The sequence below is a fragment of the Hyaena hyaena genome, unplaced genomic scaffold (genome assembly GCF_003009895.1).
Source record: "Hyaena hyaena isolate Hyena2069 unplaced genomic scaffold, ASM300989v1 scaffold_344, whole genome shotgun sequence".
NCBI lineage: Eukaryota > Metazoa > Chordata > Mammalia > Carnivora > Hyaenidae > Hyaena > Hyaena hyaena.
The window spans coordinates 1,796,234-1,820,884 of record NW_024080977.1 but is presented as its reverse complement, the minus strand read 5'-3'; the positions used below and the strand labels follow the sequence as shown (position 1 = coordinate 1,820,884).

At 36.9% G+C, this 24,651-nt stretch overlaps 1 protein-coding gene across 3 annotated transcripts in view; it reads left to right on the top strand.

The window, feature by feature from the left end:
* The window catches only part of SNAP91 (synaptosome associated protein 91), a 104,232-nt gene that overhangs the window by 42,941 nt on the left and 36,640 nt on the right, over window positions 1-24,651 (top strand). For all 3 annotated transcript variants that reach the window (XM_039249772.1, XM_039249771.1, XM_039249770.1), the window contains exons 12-17: window positions 2,134-2,249; window positions 17,110-17,124; window positions 17,271-17,438; window positions 23,237-23,344; window positions 23,980-24,243; window positions 24,472-24,549. In XM_039249772.1, coding sequence (XP_039105703.1) covers window positions 2,134-2,249; window positions 17,110-17,124; window positions 17,271-17,438; window positions 23,237-23,344; window positions 23,980-24,243; window positions 24,472-24,549 — 749 coding nt within the window. The remainder of the gene's footprint in view (window positions 1-2,133; window positions 2,250-17,109; window positions 17,125-17,270; window positions 17,439-23,236; window positions 23,345-23,979; window positions 24,244-24,471; window positions 24,550-24,651) is intronic.

Here is a 24,651-nt window from a genome sequence, read left to right as displayed (position 1 = left end):
ATGGAAAGAGCCTAAGTGTCCATCAACAGATGAATGGATCAAGAAGATGTGGTTTATCTATACCATGGAATACTACATGGCAATGAGAAACAATGAAATCTGGCCATGTGTAGCAACATGGATGGACCTTGAGGGTGTTATGCTGAGCGAAATAAGTCAGGCAGAGAAGGAGAAATATCATATGTTTGCACATTAGGAGGATTAGGAGGAACTTAACGGAGGAACAAAGGTAGAAGAAGGGTGGAAATGGTGGGGGAAGGGGAGAGAGGCAAACCATGAGAGACTCTTGAATGCTGAGAACAAACTGAGGACTGATGGATGTGAGGGAAGGGGGTGTGTGCATGGGGGAAGACACTTGTGGGGAGGAGCACTGGGTGTTATGTGGAAACTAAATTGACAATAAACTATTTGTGGGAAAAAAAAAGCATAAATAAACAACCAACCAACCAACCAACCAATCTTGCAGTTGTCGGCCACTTAGATGGTACTTATGAGGAACTCAGATACTGGTGGTAGGAAGAGACCATCAGTATCTTCCTAATCAGCTTTTATAGCATCTAAGTGTCCTAACAGTAGTGAGAGAAGTGGGAATGACTGCAGTGTGTACAAATCTCAAGGCTGCCTCAAATGAAGCCCCAACTCAAAGAGGCTTCCTCAAATCATAATTTTCAGTCACCTTTGTTTGGTCCTGGTGCCTTGAGAGGATTTTTAGTATCTGTGGCTTATTATGAATGCCCTATATTTGGAGACTTGAATTTCAAACTGAGCAGCAGTTTGCACCACATTATGTATCCATGTTAACTATGTGCGTTACCCTCTACTACTGAGTTCTTCTTTTTATAATCACAAATTTGGTAAAACCAAGTCCTTTTTGTGTCTATACTAAAATATATTGCTTCTTATAAAAGCTTTGATTCAGGTCTTAATCATAAATATGTTTCCTTATCCTGACACTTAGACCAGTTATATTTATGAAGTGGATATCAAAGTGAGGTTCATTTCAGGTACTTTGAAAAAAAAATATGTAGAGGGATCCTTACTTCGGAAGAATATTACTTGGAAATCTAATATGTGAGAAAGATAGAGATGGAACTGCTATTTAAGAGGAGGGGTGGGGAATCTGGGACCCTGGTGGATCGGTAGCTGGTATGGTAGCCTCTAGACCAGTGTGTTTCAAACCTGAATGAAACACCTGGGACTCAGTTAAAAGGAAGATTCTGATATAGCAGGTAAGGGGTGAGCCTAAGATTTTGTACCTTCTAATAGTATCTCAGGATGTTGCTAGTTTGAAAACAACACTTTGAATAGCAAAGCTCTAGGCTCCTCCTTGAAACTTTTACAGATGGAGGAGCTTTGAAAAGCACAGCCCCAATCTTAATGAGAATAAAAAATATAGAAGTATTTTAGATGAGGTTTCTTTTATAGGCAAACCTGATATGTTGTAGTTTAACTTATCAAAAGGGTGTGTTAGTGATTTTGATATTCTTTGCTTTATAAATTCCTTAGACAATTTTTTTCCATATAAGACAATTTAGAAAATATAGAAAAGGAAAAATTATGCATGATTCTTACCATAATATTTGGAGTAAACTTCCTTTTATCACACTTATAACCAGATGCTACCCAGTGGACATTAATATATTTAATAAAATTTCCCCTTAATTTGAGGCATTTTGGTTTTCTCCTTTCATTTCTGCTTTATGATTTGTTGAGTGGCCCATTGCTTGAAGTTTGGTTTACCTCTATTATTGAATATAAACAAGAGTTGGCAAACTATGTCCTATTGGTAAAATCTAGCCCGCTGTATGTTTTTATAAATAAAGGTTTGTTGGAACAAATGTACGTTCATTTGTTTACATATTGTCTGTCTTATTTCATGCTACACTATTAGAGTGGCATAGTGATAGACCATCTAGCCCACAAACCTAAAATACTTTAGCTTCTGGTCCTTTTCAGAGTAGTTTGCTAACCCTTGGTAGTGAAGAACATGTGCTATACTTTCCAAAATATTATTCTCTTATTGGATTTAAAATTTCCAAAATCTTTGATGCTTTCTGCATCAGTCTTTATTTAAAAGAATCTTTACATTATAAAATTTTTAAATGTGATATTAAAATTGTATTTTACTTTCAGCACTTCCAAACCATCTAGTGATCTTCTGGACCTCCAGCCAGACTTTTCTGGAGGGGCAGCAGCAGCCGCAGCACCAGCACCACCACCACCTTCTGGAGGAGCCACTGCGTGGGGAGGTGAGAGAGACCAGACAGTCATGTCGTTTTTTCTATTTAGTTGTTTTTATTGAGGCTGTTATTGTTATATTTACCTTTAGTTATCCAAAATATTGCTAGGAACTTATAGAGAAAATGCTAAGAATGGCATCTATCTATTTAAATTTATATTGAGAGAGAGACAGAATCAGAAAAAGTACCTATAGTACAGTTAAAATGTTCAAGTAGTCATATAGTTTTTAAGAGTTGGAAAAAGGCAATATTTTTCTTTGCTATTCTAAAATTCAGATTATTTTGGAGGGCTCCTGGTGGCTCAGTCAGGTAAGTGTCTGACTCTTGGTTTTGGCTCAGGTCATGATTTCATGGTCTGTGGGTTTGAGCCCCATTTGGGCTCTACACTGACACTGTAGAACCTGCTTGGAATTCTCTTTCACTCTCTATCTTCTCCTCCCCTGCTCACACTCTCTCAAAAATAAGTAAATAAACTTTAAAAATAAAATAAAATTCTGATTTTTTTTAATAATTGTTCTCTAGAAACTCAGGCATTAGAGAATTGGGTGTTACCATAATCAGCACTTGTAATTTAATTTGTTCAGGCATAGCCTCCTTCCTGAATTACTTTATACCCACATTTGTTTTAATTCATAGTGGATTTGACTTCAGGCAGTTGAAATCTGGGATAGATTTTTGTTTGTGCCAGAAAAGATCCATACTAAACTAACTAAGAAGAATTGCACCAATGTGCTTGATTCCAGTTTTATTCATAGATCTTGGAAAAATTAAACTTTTATATGTACTTGATTAAGAAGTAAATTAAATAATAATATAAAATAAGTTAATTACTTCATAATTCTCAGTGCCGCACAGACTTGGTTTTGAATACCTTGTCCTATTGCACCAAACTATCAAAATAATTTTTTTTAATTTTAAAAGTGATTCATACAACTATAGGAATGAAGGGAATAACATAACCAATGCAGTGTAATAGGAAGTGCCCCATCGTAGCTCCCCACACACAGCAAAAGCAATCTGGCAGCCACCCATGGACAACGTGCCTTTGTGGGAGTTTTGGGATCCAGGTAAGAGGTTGCAAAACCCCACTGGAGCCTAAGACCAAAGAAAGTTGTTTTGAGATGGCAGGCCTATTCCCACATAGGGGGTCACCACCTTTCATCCTGACAGACCTGGAAACACTACCATGCTCCTATGGACACATTTATAGTCCTGTTTGGCTTTGGTCCTGCCATCAGCAACATTAGCCAAGGGACCTAGGAGGAGTCATGCTTGCCCTTGCCTTGGGTAACCGGTCTGCTGACCTTGGTCTCCGCTGTGGATTCTGAAATGGCTTATGACCCAGCTCCAGCCTCTCTCAGTCATGGTCTAGGAGCAGTCATTCCTGCCCAGGAATCCAGCAAGAGACATACCTGTCTGTTCCCCCAGAGGTAGGCCCAGTGAGCTTAGTCCAACTTCAGATCCTGAACCAGTCCTGTGACTTAGCTCCATACCCTCTCAGCATTAGTCAGGGAGCATTCTGCCCACTCAGGGACCCTGTGGGAGACAAGTCTCCAGAGTCAGGCCTGCCAACCTTGGTCCCAACTGTGAATTTTAAAGCAACCTTCTCATGTCTCAGCTATGGTCCAGGAGTAGACCTGCCCACCCAGCGACGCCATGGGAGCCACACCTATCCATGCACTTGCTAACCAGCCCACCATCTGTGGACTTACTGCAGACCCTAAAGTGGGCCCTTGTCCCAGTTCCAGCCCTACTGCAAGGTCCTCAAGGTCCACCCAGGGATGAGATAGGATCTAAACCTATCCAAGCCCCTAGACATCATAGCATACGCAGCATGTAGCCACATGACCTAGCTCCAATTCCACTCACCTGTGATTCTGTTCTGATACTGTAGGCAATGTCATTAGCCTAGAGCAGGTGAAAGTCTTTCCCTACCAAAATGAGTCTTTGGAAGACCTGTTTACTTTTCAAACACTCAAACACCAGTAATAAGGCTACATGGATCATAAAGAATCAGGGAAACAAACGTGACACCACTAAAGGAAACTAATAACATTCTTAATAACTGACCCTGAAGAAATGGAGATCTATGAATTGCCTAACAAAGAATTAAAAGTAATCATCTTATGTTGCTTATCTATACAATGGAATACTACATGGCAATGAGAAAGAATGAAATCTGGCCATTTGTAGCAACATGGATGGAAATTGAGGGTGTTATGCTGAGCAAAATAAGTCAGGCAGAGAAGGACAGATACCATATGTTTGCACATATAGGTGGATTAAGAGGAACTTAATGGAGGACCATGGGAGAGAAGAAGGGTAAAAATAGTTGGAGAGAGGGAGGGAGGCAAACCATGAGAGACTCTTGAATGCTAAGAACAAACTGAGGGCTGGTGGAGGTGGGGGAGACGGGAAGGGGGGTGTTGGGCATGGAGGAGGGCACTTGTTGGGATGAGCACTGGGTGTTATATGGAAACCAACTTGACAATAAACTAAGAACAAAAAAAGTAATCATCTTAAATAAACTCGATGAGATGCAAGAGAACACAAATAGGCAACAAAACCAATAAAAAAAAAATACACGAACAAAATGAGAAGTTTGATAAAGAGAGGCCATAAGAAAAATCCTGGGGCTATAGAATATAATGACAGAGCTGAAAAACTCAATAAAGAGCTTGAAGAGCAGACTTAATCAGACAGCATAAAGAATCAGCAAACTCAAAGATAATTACAAGATAGCAGTTAGAGGAACAAAAAAGAAAGAGAATAAAGAAGGCATACAGGACCTATGGATGCTTTCAGATGAACAAATAAATGCATTGAGGGAGTCCTAGAAGGAAAAGACATAAAAAGAGGGGCAAAAAGCTTATTTAAGGAAATAATGACTAAAAACTTCCCAAATTATATGGACATGGGTATGGACATTCATATTTATCGATGTTCAAAATTCCCCAAGCAAGACACAGTATAATCAAATTGCTAGACATCAAAGATGAAAAGAAAAATTTGAGAACAAGAGAAAACCTAATTGTTACATGCAAAAGAATCCTAATAAGGCTGTCAGCACATTTTTCAGTAGAAACCTTGCATGTCAGGAGTAAGTAGGATGATATACACACAGTGCTGATAGAAGGAAGAAAAAAACTTCAGCCAAAAGTATTATACCCAGCAAAGTAAAAAGATCAACCCATCAAGATGATATAACAATTGTAACTATATATATACACCAAACATTGGAATACCTAAATATATAAAGCAGATATTAACAGAACCAAAAAGAGAAATAGCCACAGTGTAATAGTAGAGGACTTTATTATGCCACTTTCAGCAATGGATAGATAATCCAAGAAAAAAATCAATAAGGATATAGTAGATTTGCTAACACCTTACTCCACATCAACAAACATATACAAAACATTCCATCCAACACGGAAGAATATACATTCTTCTCCAGCACATATGGAGCACTCTCCAGGATAGATCGTAAGTTAGGACACTTAACAAATCTTAACAAATTGAAGATATAAGTCATATCAAGTATCATTTCTGACCTCATTGGTATGAAACTAGAAATTGGTAACAGAAGGAAAATTGGAACATTCACAAATATGTGGAGATAAACAACATACTACTAGCCAACCATTGGGTCAAAGAAGAAATCAGAAAGAAATCAGAAAATATCTTGAAACAGATCAAAATGGAAACATAACATATCAACACATATAGCATGCTACAAAAAGCAATTCTAAGAGGGTGGTTTATAGTGTTAAATGCCTACATTAAGAAAAAGAAACATCTCAAACTGTATAGCTTTATACCTCAAGGAACTATAAAAAGAACAAACGAATCCCAAAGTTAGCAGAAGAAAGGAAATAATAAAGATTAGAGCAGAAATAAATGAAATTGAAATTAGGAAGACAATAGAAAAGATCAGTGAAACTAAGAATTGATTTTTTGAATAAACAAAGTGACAAACTTTTAACTAGACTATCCAAGAAAAAAAAAAGGACTCAAAAAACTAAAATAATAAATGAAAGAGGAAACATTACACCTGATATAAAAATATGAAGGGCCATAAGAGACTACCTGGAATAATTATATGCCATCATATTGGATAACCTAGAAGAAATGGATAAATACCTAGAAACATATAACTGACTGAGATAGAACCATAAAGAAATAGAAAATCTAAAAAGATTCACAATGAGCAAGGAAGTTGAAGCATGAGTCAAAAACTCCCAACAAAGAAAAACTCATGATAGCTTCTCAAGTGAATTCTACAATTTCAAAAGAATGAATGCCATTCCTTCTCTAACTCTTCAAAAAAAATGAAAAGGAGGCAATACTTCCAAACTCATTTTTTGAAGCCAGCATTATCCTCAGACCAAAGCCAGACGAGGACCCTGCAAGAAAAGGAAATTATAGGCCAAATAGACTTGATGAACAAAAACAAAAATGCTCAACAAAATATTAGCAAACCACATTCAGTAGCACATTAAAAGGATCATGCACCATGATCAAGTGGGATTTATCCCTGGAATGCAAAGATGGTTCACTATATGCAAATAGTAAACATGATACATGACATTACAGAATAAAGGATAAAAATCATGTGATCTCAGTAGATGCTCAGTAGATGCAAAAAAAGCATCTAACAAAATTCAACATCCTTTCATGATAAAAACTCTTAACAAATTATATGTAGAAGGAATGTACTTCAACATTATAAAGGCCATCTATGATGAGCCCACAGCTAACATCATACTCAGTGGTGAAAAGCTGAAGCCTTTTTCTCTTAAGATTAGGGACAGTACAAAGATACCCACTCTCCACTTCTATTCAATGTAGTGCTGGAAGTCTTAGCCAGAGCAGTTAGGCAAGCAAAAGAAATAAAAGGCATCCAAAAAGAAAGGAAGAAGCAAAAATGTCTCTGTAGATGACATAATCTTGTATGTAGAAAATCCTACAGATTCCACCAAAAAACTGTTATAACTAAAAAATGAATTCAGTATTGTTGCAGGATACATGATGAACATACAAAAATCAGTTGCATTTCTATATACTAACAACAAATTATCTGAGGAAGAAATAAAGAGAACAGACCCATTTACAGTAGCATCAAAGGAATGAAATACTTAAGAATAAGTTTTCATCAAGGACACGAAAGATCTATACACTGAACTGCTGTGAACATTGATAAGATAAATTGAAGAAAACACAAATAAATGGAAAGATCTTCTGTAATCATGGATTGGAAGAATTAATATTGTTAAAATGTCCATATTACCTTTTTTCAACTCCTTCCAAGATTTTATTTAAATTCAATTTAGTTAACATATAGTGTAGTTTTGGTTTCAGGAGTAGAATTTAGTGATTCATCCCTTACATACAACACTCAGTGCTTTATCACAAGTGCCTTCTCTAATGCCATCACTCATTTAGCCCATCCCTCCACCCGCCTCCCCTCCAGCAACCCTCAGTCTGTTCTCTGTGGAGTCTTTGGTTCACCTCCCTCTCTCTTTTTATCTTATTTTATTTTTCTTTTCCCCCCTATGTTCCTCTGTTTTGTTTCTTAAATTGCACGTATGAAATCATATGGTATTTGTCTTTCCCTGACTCATTTCACTTTGCCTAACACACTCTAGTTCCATTCATATTGTTGAAAATGGAAATATTTCATTTTTGATGGCTGAGTAATATTCCATTTTACACACACACACACACACACACACACACACACACACACACACACCACATCACATCTTCTTTATCCACTCATCAGTAGATGGACATTTGGGCTCTTTCCTTAACTTGGCTATTGTTGATAATGCTGCTATTAACATTGGGGTGTGTCTGCCTCTTTGAATCAGTATTTGTGTATCCTTTAGGTAAATACCCAGTAGTGGCAATTGCTGGATCATGGGGTAGTTCTATTTTTAACTTTTTGATGAACCTTCATAACGTTTTCTAGAGTGGCTGCATTACCACCAACAGTGTAAGAGGGTTCCCCTTTCTCCACATCCTCACCAATATCTGTTGTTTCCTGGTTAATTCTGACAGGTGTGAGATGGTATCTCAGTGTGGTTGTGATTTGAATTTCCTTGATAATGACTTATGTTGACTATTTTTTCATGTGTGTTGGACATTTGTTTGTCTTCTTTGTTCATGTCTTCTGAACTGGGTTATTTATTTTTGAGTGTTGAATGATGTTCTTTATAAATTTTGGATGCTAGCCCTTTATCAGATATGTTATTTGTAAATAGCTTCTCCCATTCTGTTGGCTGCCTTCTAGTTTTATTGACTGTTTCCTTTGCTGTGCAGAAGCTTTTTATCTTGATGAAGTCAGAATAGTTCATTTTTGCTTTTGTTTCCCTTGCCTCCAAAGACATGTTTAGTAAGAAGTTGCTATGGGGCTGAGGTCAGAGAGGTTGCTACCTGTGTTCTCCTCTAGGATTCCTATCTCAAATTTAGGTTTTTCATCTATTTTGAATTTTGTGTATGTGTACGGTATAAGAAAATGGTTCAGTTTCGGTCTTCTGCATGCTGCCATCCAGTTTTCCTAACACCATTTATTGAAGAGACTGTCTTCTTTCCATTGGATATTCTTTCCTGCTTTGTCAAAGATTAGCTGACCATACATTTGTGGGTCCACTTCTGGGTTCTCTATTGTGTTCCATTGATCTGTGTGTCTGTTTTTGTGCCAGTACTATACTGTCTTGATGACTACAGCTTTGTAATACAGCTTGAAGTCCAGAATTGTGATGCCTCCCACCTTGCTTTTCTTTTTCAACATTACTTTGTCTATTAGGGGTCTTTTCTGGTTCTATACAAATTTTAGAATTGTTTGTTCTAGCTCTTTGAGAAATGCTGCTGTTATTTTGACAGCAGTTGCATTGAATGTGTAGATTGCTTTGAGTAGCATAGTATATAGCAAATAATATTTGCTCTTCCAATCCATGAGCATAGAATGTTTTTCCATTTCTTTGTGCCTTCCTCAATATCTTTCACAAGTGTTAGATAGTTTTCAGGGTACAAATCTTTTACCTCTTTGATTAGATTTGTTCCTAGGTATCTTATGGTTTTTGATACAAAAAATGTCCAATTACTTAAAGTGATCTATAGATTTAGTACAATCCCTAGAAAAACTGCAATGGCATTTTCCCATAAATATAAAATAATCCTGTTGTTTGTACAGACCACAAAAGACCCCAAGCAGCCAAAGCAGTGTTGAAAAGAAGAACAAAACTGAATGCATCAAACTTCATGATTTCAAACTATAGTACAAAGCTATAGTAATCAAAATACTGTGGTACTATTATAAAAACAGATACCTCGACCAAGAGAACAGGAGATCCCAGAAATAAATTCACACACATACAGCCAATTAATTTTTAACAAGAATACCAGGAATACACAACAGGGAAAAGGTAGTCTCTTTAATAACTAGTATTGGGAAAACTGAATATCCACATGCAAAAGAATAAAATTGGAACTTTATACCATACACAAAAATTAACTCAAACATATTAACTACTTAAATATAAGACCTGAAACCATAAAAACTCCCACAGGAAAACAGAAAAATCTTTTCAACATTGGTCTTAGCAATTATTTATTTATTTTTTTGCATATGACACCAAAACATAGGCAACAAAAGCAAACATAAGCAAGTAGGACTGTGTCAAACTACAACACTTCTGCACAACAAAAGAAACAATCAGTAAAACAAAAAAGCAATTTAAAAATGGGGAAAGTTCCTGAATAGTCATTTTTCCAAAGAAAACATAGAGATGACCAATAGATATATGGAAAGGTGTTCATTGTCACTAATTATCAGGGAAATGCAAATCAAAGGCACAATGTCATATCACCTCACACCTGCTAGAATGGCTATACCAAAAAGGTATAACAAATACTGATGAGGGTATGGAAAAAAGGGGACGCTATACACTGTTGGTGGTAGTGTAAATTGGCATAGCTATTATGGAAAACAGAGAGCTTCCTCAAAAAATTTAAAAATAGGACTACCATATGATTTAGTAATTTCACATCTGGATGGATACACACACACACACAAACACACACAAACACATATCAAAGAGATATTGCACTCCCATGTTCATTGCAGCAATATAAACAATAACCAAGATATAGAAATAACCTCAAAATCTGTCAGTGGACAAGTAGAGAAGGAAAATATGTTTTGTATATAAGTAAATATAATTATAAATATAAATACATATTCAGTGGAATATTATTCCACCCTAAAAAAGAAGGAAATCTTCCAATTTGCAAATGCATGGATAAACATGGAAGACCTTATGCTAAGTGAATAAGCCAGATGCAGAAAGACAAATATGTATGTTTTCACTTGATATGTGGAATCTAAAAAAGTCAAATTCCCAGAAGCAGAGAGTAGAATGATGGCTGACAGGAGATGGAGAGTAAGGCACAGGATGGGGCCACATTAAGCAGAGGGTACAAATGATCAGTTGTGAGATGAGTAAGCTCTGGAGATCTAATGCAGAGCTGGTGACTATAGTTAATACTGTTGTATACTTGAAATTTGCTAAGAGAATAAATCTTAAATATCCTTACCACAAAAATAAAGGTAGTAACTAGTGGTTATATGGGGTCATGGATGTGTTATGTTGATTGTAGTAATCATTTCACCAAGTATATCAAATAATCACATTGTACATCTTAAATATATATACCTGAAAGAATCTAGAGTAGAGAGGGAGGAAGAAACAGCACAGTGAGGAAAAAACACACACTGATGAGGAAACCAGTAAAAAGATAAAGACAATTCAAAGGACATTTCAAGGAACTTGGTATTTATTGACATTTGAAAAGAAATGTTAGAATAAGTTGACTAGGTTAGATACAAAACTAGTTAACGCCCTGTAGGGCAATAAAAAATCGTATCTTGAGGTTGTCTTCTTTATCCAGACAGAATATAGAAATCACTAACCAACAAGATCTGTAACTTTTAATATATCATTTAAGAATCAGAATCCTTAGTTAACATTTAAATTGCAAAGTCAAATAAAGTTCCCTGGATAATTAATTAATCCTTTGGTGAGCTTGCTAAACAATATGTCAGTATGACATCAGAGTACATGCTATAATCTCTTGATTGTATTTCCAAGTTGTTTTGGCAACAGAATAAACAACAGATAACCAGTCCTGCAATAAAGTTGCTAATTATAAATATGAGCATTTTATTTTTTTAACATTTTATTTATTTTTGAAAGAGAGATAAAGCATGAGCATGAGCAGGGGAAGGTCAGAGAGAGAGGGAGACAGAATCTGAAGACAGGCTCCAGGCTCTGAGCTAGCTGTCAGCACAGAGCCCGACGCGTGGCTCAACCCCACAAACCATGAGATTATGACCTGAGTCAAAGTCAGACTCCCAACTGACTGAGCCACTCAGGTACCCCAAATATGAGCATTTTAAATATTGGTGCTTTTCCACTGAAAACGTTTAAACCTCCTGTGTTGAAATGTTCAACTCTTTTAAAAATTTCTTTTAATGTTTATTTTTTGAGAGAGACAGAGAGACAGGGCAGGAGGGGCAGAGAAAGAGGGAAACACAGAATCTGAAGCCAAAGTCACATGTTTAACCGACTGAGCCACCCACATGCCCCTGAAATGTTCAGCTCTTAAGCCTACAGCTGTCAATTTTTTATAATAAAATTGCTCTTTCAGCTTCACTTAACTTTGTTAAATTGCAGTTGGTAAAAGGAAAAGATTGCTGCTGAGATTTTATAAGGGCATTCTTCTGGTTCTCATGTTTTCATTCTGAGCTTCAAGTTTCAGAAATGTTTGATTATTGATTATTTCAATTTACTGATGATTTATTTTCATTACCACAGTATCTTATGCAATTAATTGTGTTTTCTGGTTCATTTAAGAGTGCTTCAAATCCATATCCTTAAATCATACTTTTTCATAAATTCATATAAATGACTTTTACATAATTTTTATAATTTAACGCTTAATTTAATTTGTTAATTATAATTTGTGGGGTTATACAAAAAAATTTTCAGTTTTATAGGAATATAAAACCCTTTAATTCTATCATCTAAATCAGTATGTATTCACACTGTTAATTTTTAGAACTTATCAAACATTTAGTGACTTAGTTAGAACTTTAATGAATAAACAGTGAAACTGTAAACTGTCTCCTTTTACTTTATTCTCTGGCATGAAATTGAAGAGAAATTCTTCTCCTTTTCTTCCTTCCTTCCTTCCTTCCTTTCTTCCTTCCTTCCTTCCTTCCTTCCTTTCTCTCTTTCTCTCTTTCTCTTTCAAATTTTGCACCAAAAGAGTGCCAAGTAAGGAGTAAAAGCTAGATAAAATCTTTTAAACTTGCACTGAAACAGTTTTATTCATTTCTGCCTTCAAACACTTTTTGCTAAGACACACAATACTGTAAGGAATAGGTTATAATAACCAATTTTATGAGAATACATTTCAGTCTTTACTTGTTAGATGTAAGTTACCATTTAGGACTGAAGCCTTAAGCTAGCAATGGATATAGAAGAAAGCAGAATCGTGTGATTTTAGTCAGGACTGTTCAGTAGGGACATGCAATTTGTGCCTTGCTCAAAGGCAGAATGAGAGGGGCTAAAATCCAGCCCACTGTCTGATATTCAAGCTGTGACCCTTTTCATCTTTGAAAAGGGGGTGCTTTTCTTTTCCTAATCTGCTGGCACAGATGGAGCACTTTTTTTATATAGTACAAAGCACCCTCCAGGCTAATAGAACCTTGGCTCAGGACCTAATGGTCACTTTTTGAAAATTAGACATCATTAGTCTTCTGTCTCAAGAAAATATCTGCAGCTGCAGTATTTCATAGCGGTAGAAAAATCAGCTAGAGAGAAAAATACTAATAAATTCTCTAATTCCGAAGCAAAATAGTGAAAATTATAAGTCTTAATAAACTGAAGTAAACTTGTATAATAAGAAATGGAGTAATATTAGTCACCTTCAGTTTGCATTTATCCTGTAGATATGCAATGGTGGTTGAACATGACGCTAAATTGTAACAAATATATTTTGGCTCGTTTGACTAAGCAAAAATAAATAAATAAAATCAGTTTCTCAATCTTGTTTTGTGAAATCAGATCACTTCTACTGTTAAAGCACATTTTAATTTTGTATAACCAGACAGTAAAATATAAACTCTAAAGCTCTTTTAGATATATTTGTGTATTTTTATCTGACCATAATGCTAGTAAGAGAATTCACTTTCCCACAGCCATGGCCACTTCAGATGTTTAAGAATTTCTCTTGGAAGTTACATGTACTGATAAATATTGTCATTTTAAGGGACATATTGTAAATGAGAGTATTTTTTCTGTTGGTGTAAGAGACAACCAAACTTTATCAAAATGCAAATTTAATAAACCTAAGTTAAATACATACAAGATTTGCATCTGCGGGTCGATAGTGAGCATATTTGATTGAAAGAAGATAGATTTTTTTTAATCCCTGCCTTTGGCCCCATAGTAAGGAGAGTGTTTTTCTCTTCATAATAAATTCATCCCTCAGCACAAACAAGTGAGTATGTATGTTGTATTTCTGTGTATATTAGAAGTGGGAAATAGATCATTACTTACTATAAATGTTTGAAGTGAAATTTCTACTTTTAGAGAAACATAGAATTATTGCTAGGGTTTTATTAATTTAAGAGACTTAATAGAAATTAATTCCCAATGTGCATTTGAAGGTTCATCATTTTTATGCAATAATACGACTTTAATAGTTTCCATGGGGAATATTTGCCATAGTACAAACAATTTTGGTGACCTTTATTACCATTTACTTGTTAATTAAATCTGGAAGGCATATTTATGGACTGTTTTGGAAACATGCATTGTATACACATACACACACACACAGAAAGAGTTATAGAAGCTTTGACATTCATACTTCTGTAATGAAAATTATAATTTGACTTAAATATTAGCTATTGCTGTTGTTATCATTAGCAAACATTTGATATACTCCAGGCACAGGTGAGCTCTTAAATATATTAACGCACTTGATCTTTATAATAACCTGAGTTTAGCTGCATATCACTGCAAAATATAGATTTCATTGTTTATTTATAGCTCTGTTTCCTCAATTACAGTGAATATTTTCTAGTAATTTCCTTAGTGCAAAAGTATATGTCTGACTATGTAGTGCTTGCAGTGAATTGAACTCTGCTGCTGTGGGTGTTGGAGTGAGGGTTTGTATAGTTTAACCCTTTATAAAAAGTGGTAGCTTTGAGAATAATAACTGTTCCCATCATCCTAAAGTAGGGCTTTCTTTTATAGTGGGAAAATTTTGCATAAAGCAAGAAATAAGCAACATAAATTATATTTCATCCAGAAAACTCAGATTTTAGAGACTAAAACTTGTGCCAAAAGTTTTCAACATCAGTAATGCCCCAGTATGTTTAATCATCATACATTTTCCTAGGAAATTTTACTTTCCATCTTTCATCATACTGCAAGAAGTCTTATAGCCCTCCATCTGAAAAAAATACTAGTCAAAAGCAAGGAACTAGTATTCTAATCTTTTATATGTTTTTTAAGTTTTTTTCTTTTTGAGAGAGAGAGCGTGCATGCACACAAGCAGGGGAAGGGGCAGAGAGAGAATCCCTAGCAGGCTTCACACCCCTCAGCGAGGAGCCCAATGTGGGGCTCAAACCCACAAACTGTGAGATCATGACTTGAGCTGAAATCAAGAGTTGGACATACAACTGACTGAGCTACCCAGGTGCCCCTTAATCTTTTATACTTTTAAATAATATTTCTCTCCTTCTAGTACACATAGATAGTCTTCTCTTTTCTCACTTACCAAATGTACAAAATAAACTGCCCATTCCATCATAAAAAATTCCAGGTGTAGAAACTTAAATCACGTGCCTCTTAGCCCTTCTGCTAAGTCACGTTGCATTTTGAAATAGTGATTGATAAAGCAAGGCTAGAGAGAGTGCCACCAATGCCAGGAGAATAGAGAACCAAGTCTTTCTGGCTTCTCCTGACCCACTTTGGTTTCTAATTAATATTTTAGGATGTATGACTATTGAGTAACAGTTGTATTGGACCTGATACTATTGGTTTAAGAAATTAACCAATTTCTGTTTCTCAGGATTTGCAACCTGATCACGTAACATCCCCAAATGAACATAGCTCTTTTTGGCTTGGTGTTCATTATGCATACATTCTAAAATTAAAAAACTGTTTCTAATGTGATGTACCCTGTGTGCTATCATTTTCTAATGTTATGAAATCTATAATATTTGGTTAGGTAGAGCCCTGATTGCTTTATCTAATATTTATTGGGTTTGAAATTGCATAGTTAAATGAACATGATCATTTTTTTTTTGAAAAAAAATTGTTTAATGTTTTTTTTTTTGAGAGAAAGAGAGACAGAGCACAGTTGGGGGAGGGCCAGAGAGGGAAGAAGACACAGAATCTGAAGCAGATTCCAGGCTCTGAACTGTCAGCAGAGAACCCGATGCAGGGCTCGAACCCACAAGCCATGAGATCATGACCTGACCCAAAGTCAGACACTTAACCAACTAAGCCATTCAGGTGCCTGAATGAATGTGATAATTTTTAATGATAAATTTTAACAAATTTATGTTCTCAGGTTTTTAAAATGTCATCTAGGACTTTTAGTTTATTGAGTTCTTATAATGTTTTTAAGTCTCTTAAAAAAATAGCTAATGAGTTCTGATAAAATGTCTTCATGATTACAATAAATTTCCAGTAGCATTCATGAATTCACGTATGAGCCCTCAAGTATATCACATGACTAGGAGTATGAGCATACATTGGACACTCTAAGTGTTTAACCTAAAGTCATAGTGTAGATAATAATTACCTTTCCCAGGCTTTTTATTTAGGATGTCAACTGTAATCTCACTGTTGAACACAAAGTATGTACCTCTGACAGGAGTGCAGACCTCAGAAGGGCTAAAAAGTTCTCTCACATTCATCTTAAAAATAATTCTTGGGGCACCGTTGTGGCTCAGTTGGTTAAGCATCTGACTATTCATTTCCACTCAGTTCATGATCTCATGATCTTGAGATCGAGCCCCATGTCAGCGCTGCACTGTTGCTTGTGGAGCCTGCTTGGGATTCTCTCTCTCTCCCTGCCTCTCCCCCACTCACATGTGTACACACATTCTCTCTCTGAAAAAGAATATAAAAAAAATTATAATTCTCATATGTTGTCACATAATGTCTGTGAATGGAAAGATTATATATTGAATTGAAAAACATCTGAGAATGTGAAATTTATTAAGAAAAAATCATGTAGTTAGGGTGTTTTTTTCCCCTAACCCCTAAGCTTGCATTCAGTTCTTTGACTATGTGTAGTATGTTCTGCAGTAAGACTATAGCTATCATAAAGCCTCTATTCTGTGGCATTCTGGACTGAAGTGACACATCAGATACAGAGGATTAATAAAAGTTTGATTGACTACAGTTTCTTCAGAATTTATATTTATACTATAGTGAAATCAAAGCAGATGAAATGATAAATCTGATAATAAATTGAGTTTGTCAAGTTGTTTATTGCTGACTTCAGGTAAGTCTCTTGACCTTGCTTGCTCTCTGCGTTCCCACCTATAAAATCGGAAGCATGGTCTCAAGGGAGGATGCCTACGGTCCCCTCCTGCTCCAACATTCCATGGTAATAAAAGATAATACATTATATTTTAATTAGAAATGGTCCCAAAAAGTGCATAAAGCTAAAACGTCTTCAGTTAGTGCCTCGCCTTGCTGGACATTGGTTCGGGAGCATGTTTCAGCTTTCTCTCTTATTTCTTCATACGCTGACACATAATGGACATCGATAGACCTTTTGGGAGAGGGTGAGTAAAGCTTTATTTTAAACTTCTGTTTTAAGAGACTCTGTCTCTTCATCACTGTCCTTAATTTGATGATTTGGAGCCTGGTACATCTTTTGTCCTTTCCTCTTCTTCCCTCTTGTTTTTTCTTTGTCTGTGGTACAACACAGATTCTCTGGCTGCAATTTCCTCTGTTCCCTCTGAAGCACAAATTTCAGACCCATTTGCACCAGAGCCTGCCCCTCCTACTACAACCACTGAAATTGCAACTGCTTCAGCCTCTGCCTCAACTACTACGACTGTCACCGCTGTCACTGCTGATGTGGACCTCTTTGGAGGTTAGTCAGTCACATCACTGTTTTGTCCTTTTCCTTCCGGGTTTGCTAGTTGCCTTAGAGTTGAGGTGCTTAAAAATATTTACATGATAGGACAGCATGTCAGAATGTTTACTTTTTAAATGTTTCTTCATATATATTCATCAACACTAACTTTATCAGTTTTATCTTCACTTAATTTTATAGTTTTAGAGCAAAGGCTGCAGTGCTTTTGGGCCATGTGATTTTTCCGTTTTTTAAAAGTTGGGATTTAAATTGCTGTTAGGATCCTTGTCCCATATCTGTTCCTGCCCTGCAGCATCTATGTAAGAGCTAAGAGTTGGAGCATCTTCGGCCTTGGAACTTTGAGAGATCATTGGATACAACTCTCATATGCTAATTGAAAACGGTTTAGGTCAGACTTTGAAATAATCATCTGAAAATATACTTTGTGTGCAAATGCAAATTCTGACAGAACTGATTTACAGCTGTGAGCTTGCATCAGGTATCCTGCCTAATATGGTATACTATGCCCTGACCTGATGAACCTACTGAAGCCAGTGTGTTTACATATTCCCATCTGAGTGGTGCTAATGTCCAGACCTGGTGAAGTGCTCATATCAAATACATACATCTAATAGTGTTATATTCATCATAGTTTTATGTTTCTTCATTAGCATATAATATCTCTCATGGGGCATTTTGAGAATATGGTAAAGAAATTGGAGGAAGCAAATGGTGGGGACAGCAGGAGAGATTTGGCAGGCTCTAGTGGAGTTAATATATTCCCCTGGGAACATATACTTACACACTGCCACGTCCCACTGTGCCACCTGCCATCCCCTAGTCCCTGAGTTTTGCCAGCATTGTCTCAGACCAGAGTGCTCAGCTGGACACAGCATGGTTGCCATTGTTTCACACAAGGAAGTTACTGCTTTGCTGCACTGCCATTCCTATTACAGGGGAAAACTTTTCTAAAAAGGAGGGGAAAGGGATTTGCAAGCTATTAGATATTTTATTAAAAGTAAAAGTAGTCAGCCACTAGTGAACGTTAGTTTTTCAGTTATGCCTGTATAAATTTGAGACCAAAAATTAAATTTTTAGCTTAAAATTGTAAAATGAACTTCTTCACACACACACACACACACACACACACACACACACACACCTATTATTGGTACTGGGTATGGGTGGTTTCTCATATGCTTATAATTTCAGAAACACTTCAAGGAAATTATGAGCAGTTTAGATAACTGTTTTGTGCTTGAACATTTCTACACCTTTAGCTATTTGATTTTTATTGTTCAGTCCATTTATACAGAACTCAATTTCCTTTAAGAAATCAGTCAACTCCACCTCACTTCCCTCATCGCTGATATATTTCTTTGAAATAGTCTTTGTGCCATTATGCTGTGTGTCTATATCATTTATTGCTGATTTTTTTACATTTGTCAATCAAAATAATCTGTATACTTGTAGATATTTTCATGGTTCTTTCTATCCTGAAATACCAGTTTAAAAGACTAATACTGCAGAAAGTCCTATAACTTAATCCCAAAGAATGGGGCTCTCCTTGTGATTTTTACCAATATCCTTTCTAGTCATCTGGCTATAGGAAGAGTGAGTACATCTGTAAATCTCATCACAATTACTTTTACTGATCTGGATAGTTCCATAAACTGTCTCCTGACCTTTGAGCTGTAAAATCTCTATCTTTATGGCCAGGAGTCTATACATGTCACAGTTGGTGTGTTTTCAGTGATATTCCCTAATTTCTTTCATGTTCTTTATTGATTTATAAGGAATCGGCTAGAGATGGGCCATTTTGTTGTGACCATTTTTTTTCTTATTTTGTGTCACTAACATGGGTAAGTGGTAGGACTCTTAAATACATAAGAGCACCAGATATTTTGTTTACGTGACTTTAAAACAGGCACTTTTGATGTTTTATCTAGCTCATACAGCAATATTAAGTAGATGTCTTTAGAAAGAAGTTAAAGAGGATTTAATTTCTGAAAAGTAGTTGCTTAATTTCATGAATATGAAATATTAAAACATGGACATGTCTATATATTCTCATTATAAATTTGAAAAATAGAAAATGTCTGATATTTTTAAATATTCACATTGATAGCCCACATAACAGTTTAGTTATTTCAATGTAAGTCATTAAAAAAACTTTCAGAAACATATTTACTAAACACTTTCTTTTTTAAAGTGAACTTTTAAGAAAAAAATGTTTTCTGTGATCATACAGAACAGGACTGCAAAATAGTATTGTGCTTTTAAAAATTAGTAAAATTTACAGATGTTGATAAAAATAAACAACAATGTTTTCTAAAATGTTCTATTTTTCACTTATGGAAACTTTACTAACAGCAGCATTTTAGTTTGTGACAACTAAGGGTTTTTCTCAGCACTTGAATGCTAATTGATACTAATTCCTCTACACATTCACCAGGGCACCCTTTCAATCACCTGTGTCAGTTTGTGAGCAAGCCTTCAGGAGCATGTAGTCTGTGAGCACGAAACCAAGTGGCTGGAAGACCAGAGAACTTCCTTCACAAGCCTGCTCTCATTTGTACAAGTTGGTTAACAAACTAAGTTAATCAACCTTCCTTAAAACCAGTACTTAAATATAAGCACTTGAAACTAGATTTTGTGTAAGAGCCATAACCTGGGACCTTTGGGGAAGACTGGAATGGTGATTTTCAGGCTGTTGACAGTGACTGAAACCCCTGTACCAAGTAAGTGATTAAAATATGGCTCATGTGACTAGAGAAGACGGGGAGAATTCAGGCTGGAAAATGATAGCCATACAAAATTTTTAGGATGATAGTCATATGATAAAAAGTTTGAGATAAAATTCTTCTTAGATTACTAGAAGGAAAAAAAAAAAAAAGACTGGTCCATAGCAGTGTCAGGGAGACTGTTCTGCTGGGGAAGGCCTGGACTGGGTCCATAATTATAGAACAGCAGAAATGTGCATTTCCAGGAAATAGCCCTGGTTGAAAATAGCCAGAATGTAAAAATGAACTGTAAGTGGGTAACAAGGGAAAGAGATCTTGATTGGAAAGAGCTTGAGTTTTCAAAACTGGAAGGATAATGCTGCCTTTGATAATGAAAGAAAACTAGGTAGTAAAACAAGTTTGGTTTTGTTTACAACAACAACAACAAAATTCTGTTACCTCTGACAGCGCTAAGGCCAACTGAGCTCTGCTGGATAGTTCTCATTCATGGTCTCTGTCCTGGCTGGGGCCAGGGCTGGTGTTACTCAGGCAGTGGCTGGGGCAGTCTTACTCATGCAAATTTCTGCCCCCTGGCCTGGGAAGACTTAGCCAATGGGACCTGGGGTGCTCAGCTCCTATCTTTAAGAGAACCTCTAATGAGAATAGATGAGTTTATAATGTTTAATTTTCAGCAACAGGAGAGGCATTAAAAGGAGATACATGTTTTGTTGACAGGGAGGAAAAACCTCTTCTGAGGACACGGTTACAAATAATGTGTTTCACCTACTTAGACATAAGTGGAAACTAAAGAGATATTTATTTGACCCCTCCGCCCCAGCACTGATATAACTGGTGTTTATTCCATCCGACAAACACGAAATAGTAGAATGTGGCACGGATCATAACAGTGCAGCGTGGTGGTTAACACACAGCCTCTGTCAGTTTATAGCGAAATCCTGACTCTGCCATTTGCCTGTAGTGTGACCTTGGTTAAGTCACTCAGACTTTCAAGCTTCTGTTCTCTTATCTACAGAGGAAAGATAATAGAACCTACATCATGAGATAGTTATAGGAATTAAATTTAATAATGTACATAAAATGTTTACACACTGACTGGTACATAAATAGTCACTAGTGACAGCTATCACTGTTTCCACTAGTTCCAGTATTATTAGCCTCAGTTCCAGGTTTTATAGAAATAAAAAGAAAAACTGACCTGACCCATGGCAAAGTACTCTCAGCCCCGCCTACTTCCTCCAATACTTTCTTCTGTTCTGCCCCAGCTCTTCAGGTTTTCATATTCCTCTAAGCCCTCTATCACAGCACCCTTAGCATGGCGTCTGGGGAAGCACGCCGGGCCTGCCCACACTCCAGTATTATTTGGCCTCTCCCCTGACTGACCTCTGCTCAGAAAACATTCCCTTCTTTGGCTGAGGGAAGTAAACAAACCAAATAGATCTGTAAGATATGAGTAACTGATTGTCTCATTGTGTCTTCTAAGGATATTTGTGTTTTTGTAAAGAATCTTTTAACCCAGGGTTTGTTGCTGTACTTAATGCTGAGCCTCAGGAAAGGAAAATAGGAAAGTCTGTTTCATACTCAGATCAGTTTGGAACATGCTCAGTTAAACTCAGAATCAAATGCCTTGACCATAGAACTTCCTACAGCCTAATGTATTCTATGTAAATCTCCAAGAAAAGGAAGATACTGTGAAGTGTTTCACAAGCATATCTGACACATTCTTTTTAATGGCCAGAGGAGCGGTGTCTGGGGGACACTTGTAGATATTGTGGAAGGCAGTATTTTAGGATGAGAAGTCTAGCAGGTAAGTGGCAGATTCTAGATTGGTATTGGTCCTCATTTTCAAAGAGTTTCTTTTTTTTTTTTAATATTTTTATTTTTTTCTAGGAGAGAGAGAGAGAGAGAGAGAGCGTGAGCAGGGGAGGGTCAGAGAGAGAGTGAGACACAGACTCTGAAACAGGCTCCAGGCTCTGAGCTGGCAGTCAGCACAGAGCCCGACGCGGGGCTCAAACCCACGAACCGTGAGATCATGACCTAAGCGAAAGTCGGACGCTTAACCGACTAAGCCACCCAGGTGCCCCTCAAAGAGTTTCTTATAAGCAAACCACACTTATGATGACTCATTCTGTTGTACTTTCCAATTATAGAATCTCTTTGAAAACTCCAGGATTTTTTTTTTTTTTTTTTACCAAATTAACATGCATAACTGTCAGAAATACATTGGGTGCCATTTGTATACATCAGCCATTTATATATTTATAAACTGGGGCTACCTGTATGTTAAATGAATTTTATGTTCTAAATAGTAAAGTGCTTATTGTCTTAAAACATGAAACTAGATGTTGAAACAAGAACATTTTCCAAGTAATGAGAGCAATACAATATTTGAAAACAGCAGTAAATTTGAAATAAAGGTAGTATGATGTCATCCCCTAATTTTGTTATCTATTTCCTTAAATCCTTGCTTGTATCTGAAAATGCTTTTCAGGGATAATGAAGACTTAACTTTTATGAACACTTAGTAAACTTTTCATGTTAACAGTGTAATTTTGTCTGTACTAGACCATAAAAACTTTTATCTAGAATTATCTGTTTACATTACCATCATATGTTTAATTTTATGGGCATTAAGGAAAACATCGATGTTTGGTAGAATCCACTGGTCAGAGACATCTTAGTAACATAGTGATTAAGTATTACCTAGACATGAAAGATTAAGGTCTTAAATTACATAATAAAGTTATTTTTGTGTTTTAATTTTCATATCCATTAATTTCTAATAATACATAAAACATGCTTCTCAGAGCCCTTATACAATGAGAATCCTGTGGCCTGATGGATCCTAACAGGCCTCAGCAGTATGAACACTGTACCCGTTGCATGTGACTAACATGAAGGAGCGCAAAGAATCATTATTTTGTGACCGCCAGCAGCGCATGGGCTGTAAAAATGCATTTTAAGAAATTCATGTTGTATAAGGGAGCTTTTTTCGCAGTTTAACTTGGTTCTTTTACTATATTTTCTTCTCTTTTTATTCCCTTAATTTCTGTTGTTTTAAAACCTGCACCCAAGATGCCTTTGCAGCTTCTCCTGGGGAGGCCCCTGCAGCATCCGAAGGGGCCACAGCACCAGCTACCCCAACCCCCGTAGCGGCAGCACTCGATGCATGTTCAGGAAATGGTGGGTTGAAAGTCATGAGCAAGTCTGTTGTTTCTCTGTCCTCATGTGAAACTCCCATAGTTAGATGCGGCCATATGTTATTCTAACTCTAATCTCTTCTGAGTGGAAAGTATCCTTCATCACAACTGAGTAGATAGTGCCGGCATTTAAAACATTAAGACGATCAAGTGCATACTTAATCAAAATTGACAATTTCTCAAGATTGACAATTTTTGTCAGCGCAAGTATGCTCTCTTAATGTTTTTTGTCCTCCAACGCTATGCTGTACTCCTTTCTAACACTGAGTTCTAATATATAGGCGTGTTTTAATGAATTTTCAAAGCTGCCACACTGCCCAGGTTGAGGATTTGAAGAAGCATCTCTGATCCTAGACTGTAGGCTAATCTTAGAATACTTTGAAGTGTTTCAGTTTAACTGTTACCTACTAAGTTTTCTTTTCTTTTTTTTTTTTTTTTCTTTAGAAAAACATCCTAACCACTGACCCTTGCTAATAGGCTAGTAGTGCAATCCAAGCAGCCCAGTGCCTAGCTAGTGCGTGAATATCCGTGTCAGGTGTCTCTCACCCGTAGTTATGACGCCTCTCTCTTGTCTCTCTCCTTACTGATGCCGTATGTCTCCACTTTGCTTCCCAAAAGACCCCTTTGCCCCGTCCGAAGGTAGCGCAGAGGCTGCGCCCGAGCTGGACCTCTTTGCAATGAAGCCACCTGAGACCAGTGTTCCTGTAGTTACCCCTACAGCTAGCACAGCCCCTCCGGTTCCCGCCACCGCACCTTCTCCTGCTCCCGCTGTCGCAGCTGCAGCTGCCGCCACTACCGCCGCCACCGCCGCCGCCGCCGCCTCTGCCACCACCACCTCCGCCGCCACCACTGCCGTTCCTCCTGCTCTAGATATCTTTGGTGGTAATTTTTTGTTGTTGTTGAACTGTCCTCACCTGGTGGATTGAATTCTGGTAGTTGAGGTGCCCTGCACACACAACTATTACTGCATGACGCCCGTGTAAACGACATGCTTCTCTAAGAAACCGTTTGCTGCTTCTGTTGGAATTCGCGCCCTCAGAACTGGAAATGTGATGCTGTGTCAGGCTGCTTTGTCGAGTTGAGTAAAGGCATGTGTGTTCTTGGTCTTAGATTTGTTTGAGTCTCCTCCTGAAGTCGCTGCAGCGCCTAAGCCAGATGCTGCTCCTAGCATAGACCTGTTTGGTACAGGTAAAAATCTAAAACAACCCTGCCCCCCTTTTCATTAATACTAGTTTTCCCAGTTGTTTTCATGATTGAACTCTCTGTGCTCCCTTCTGATAATGCATTTGT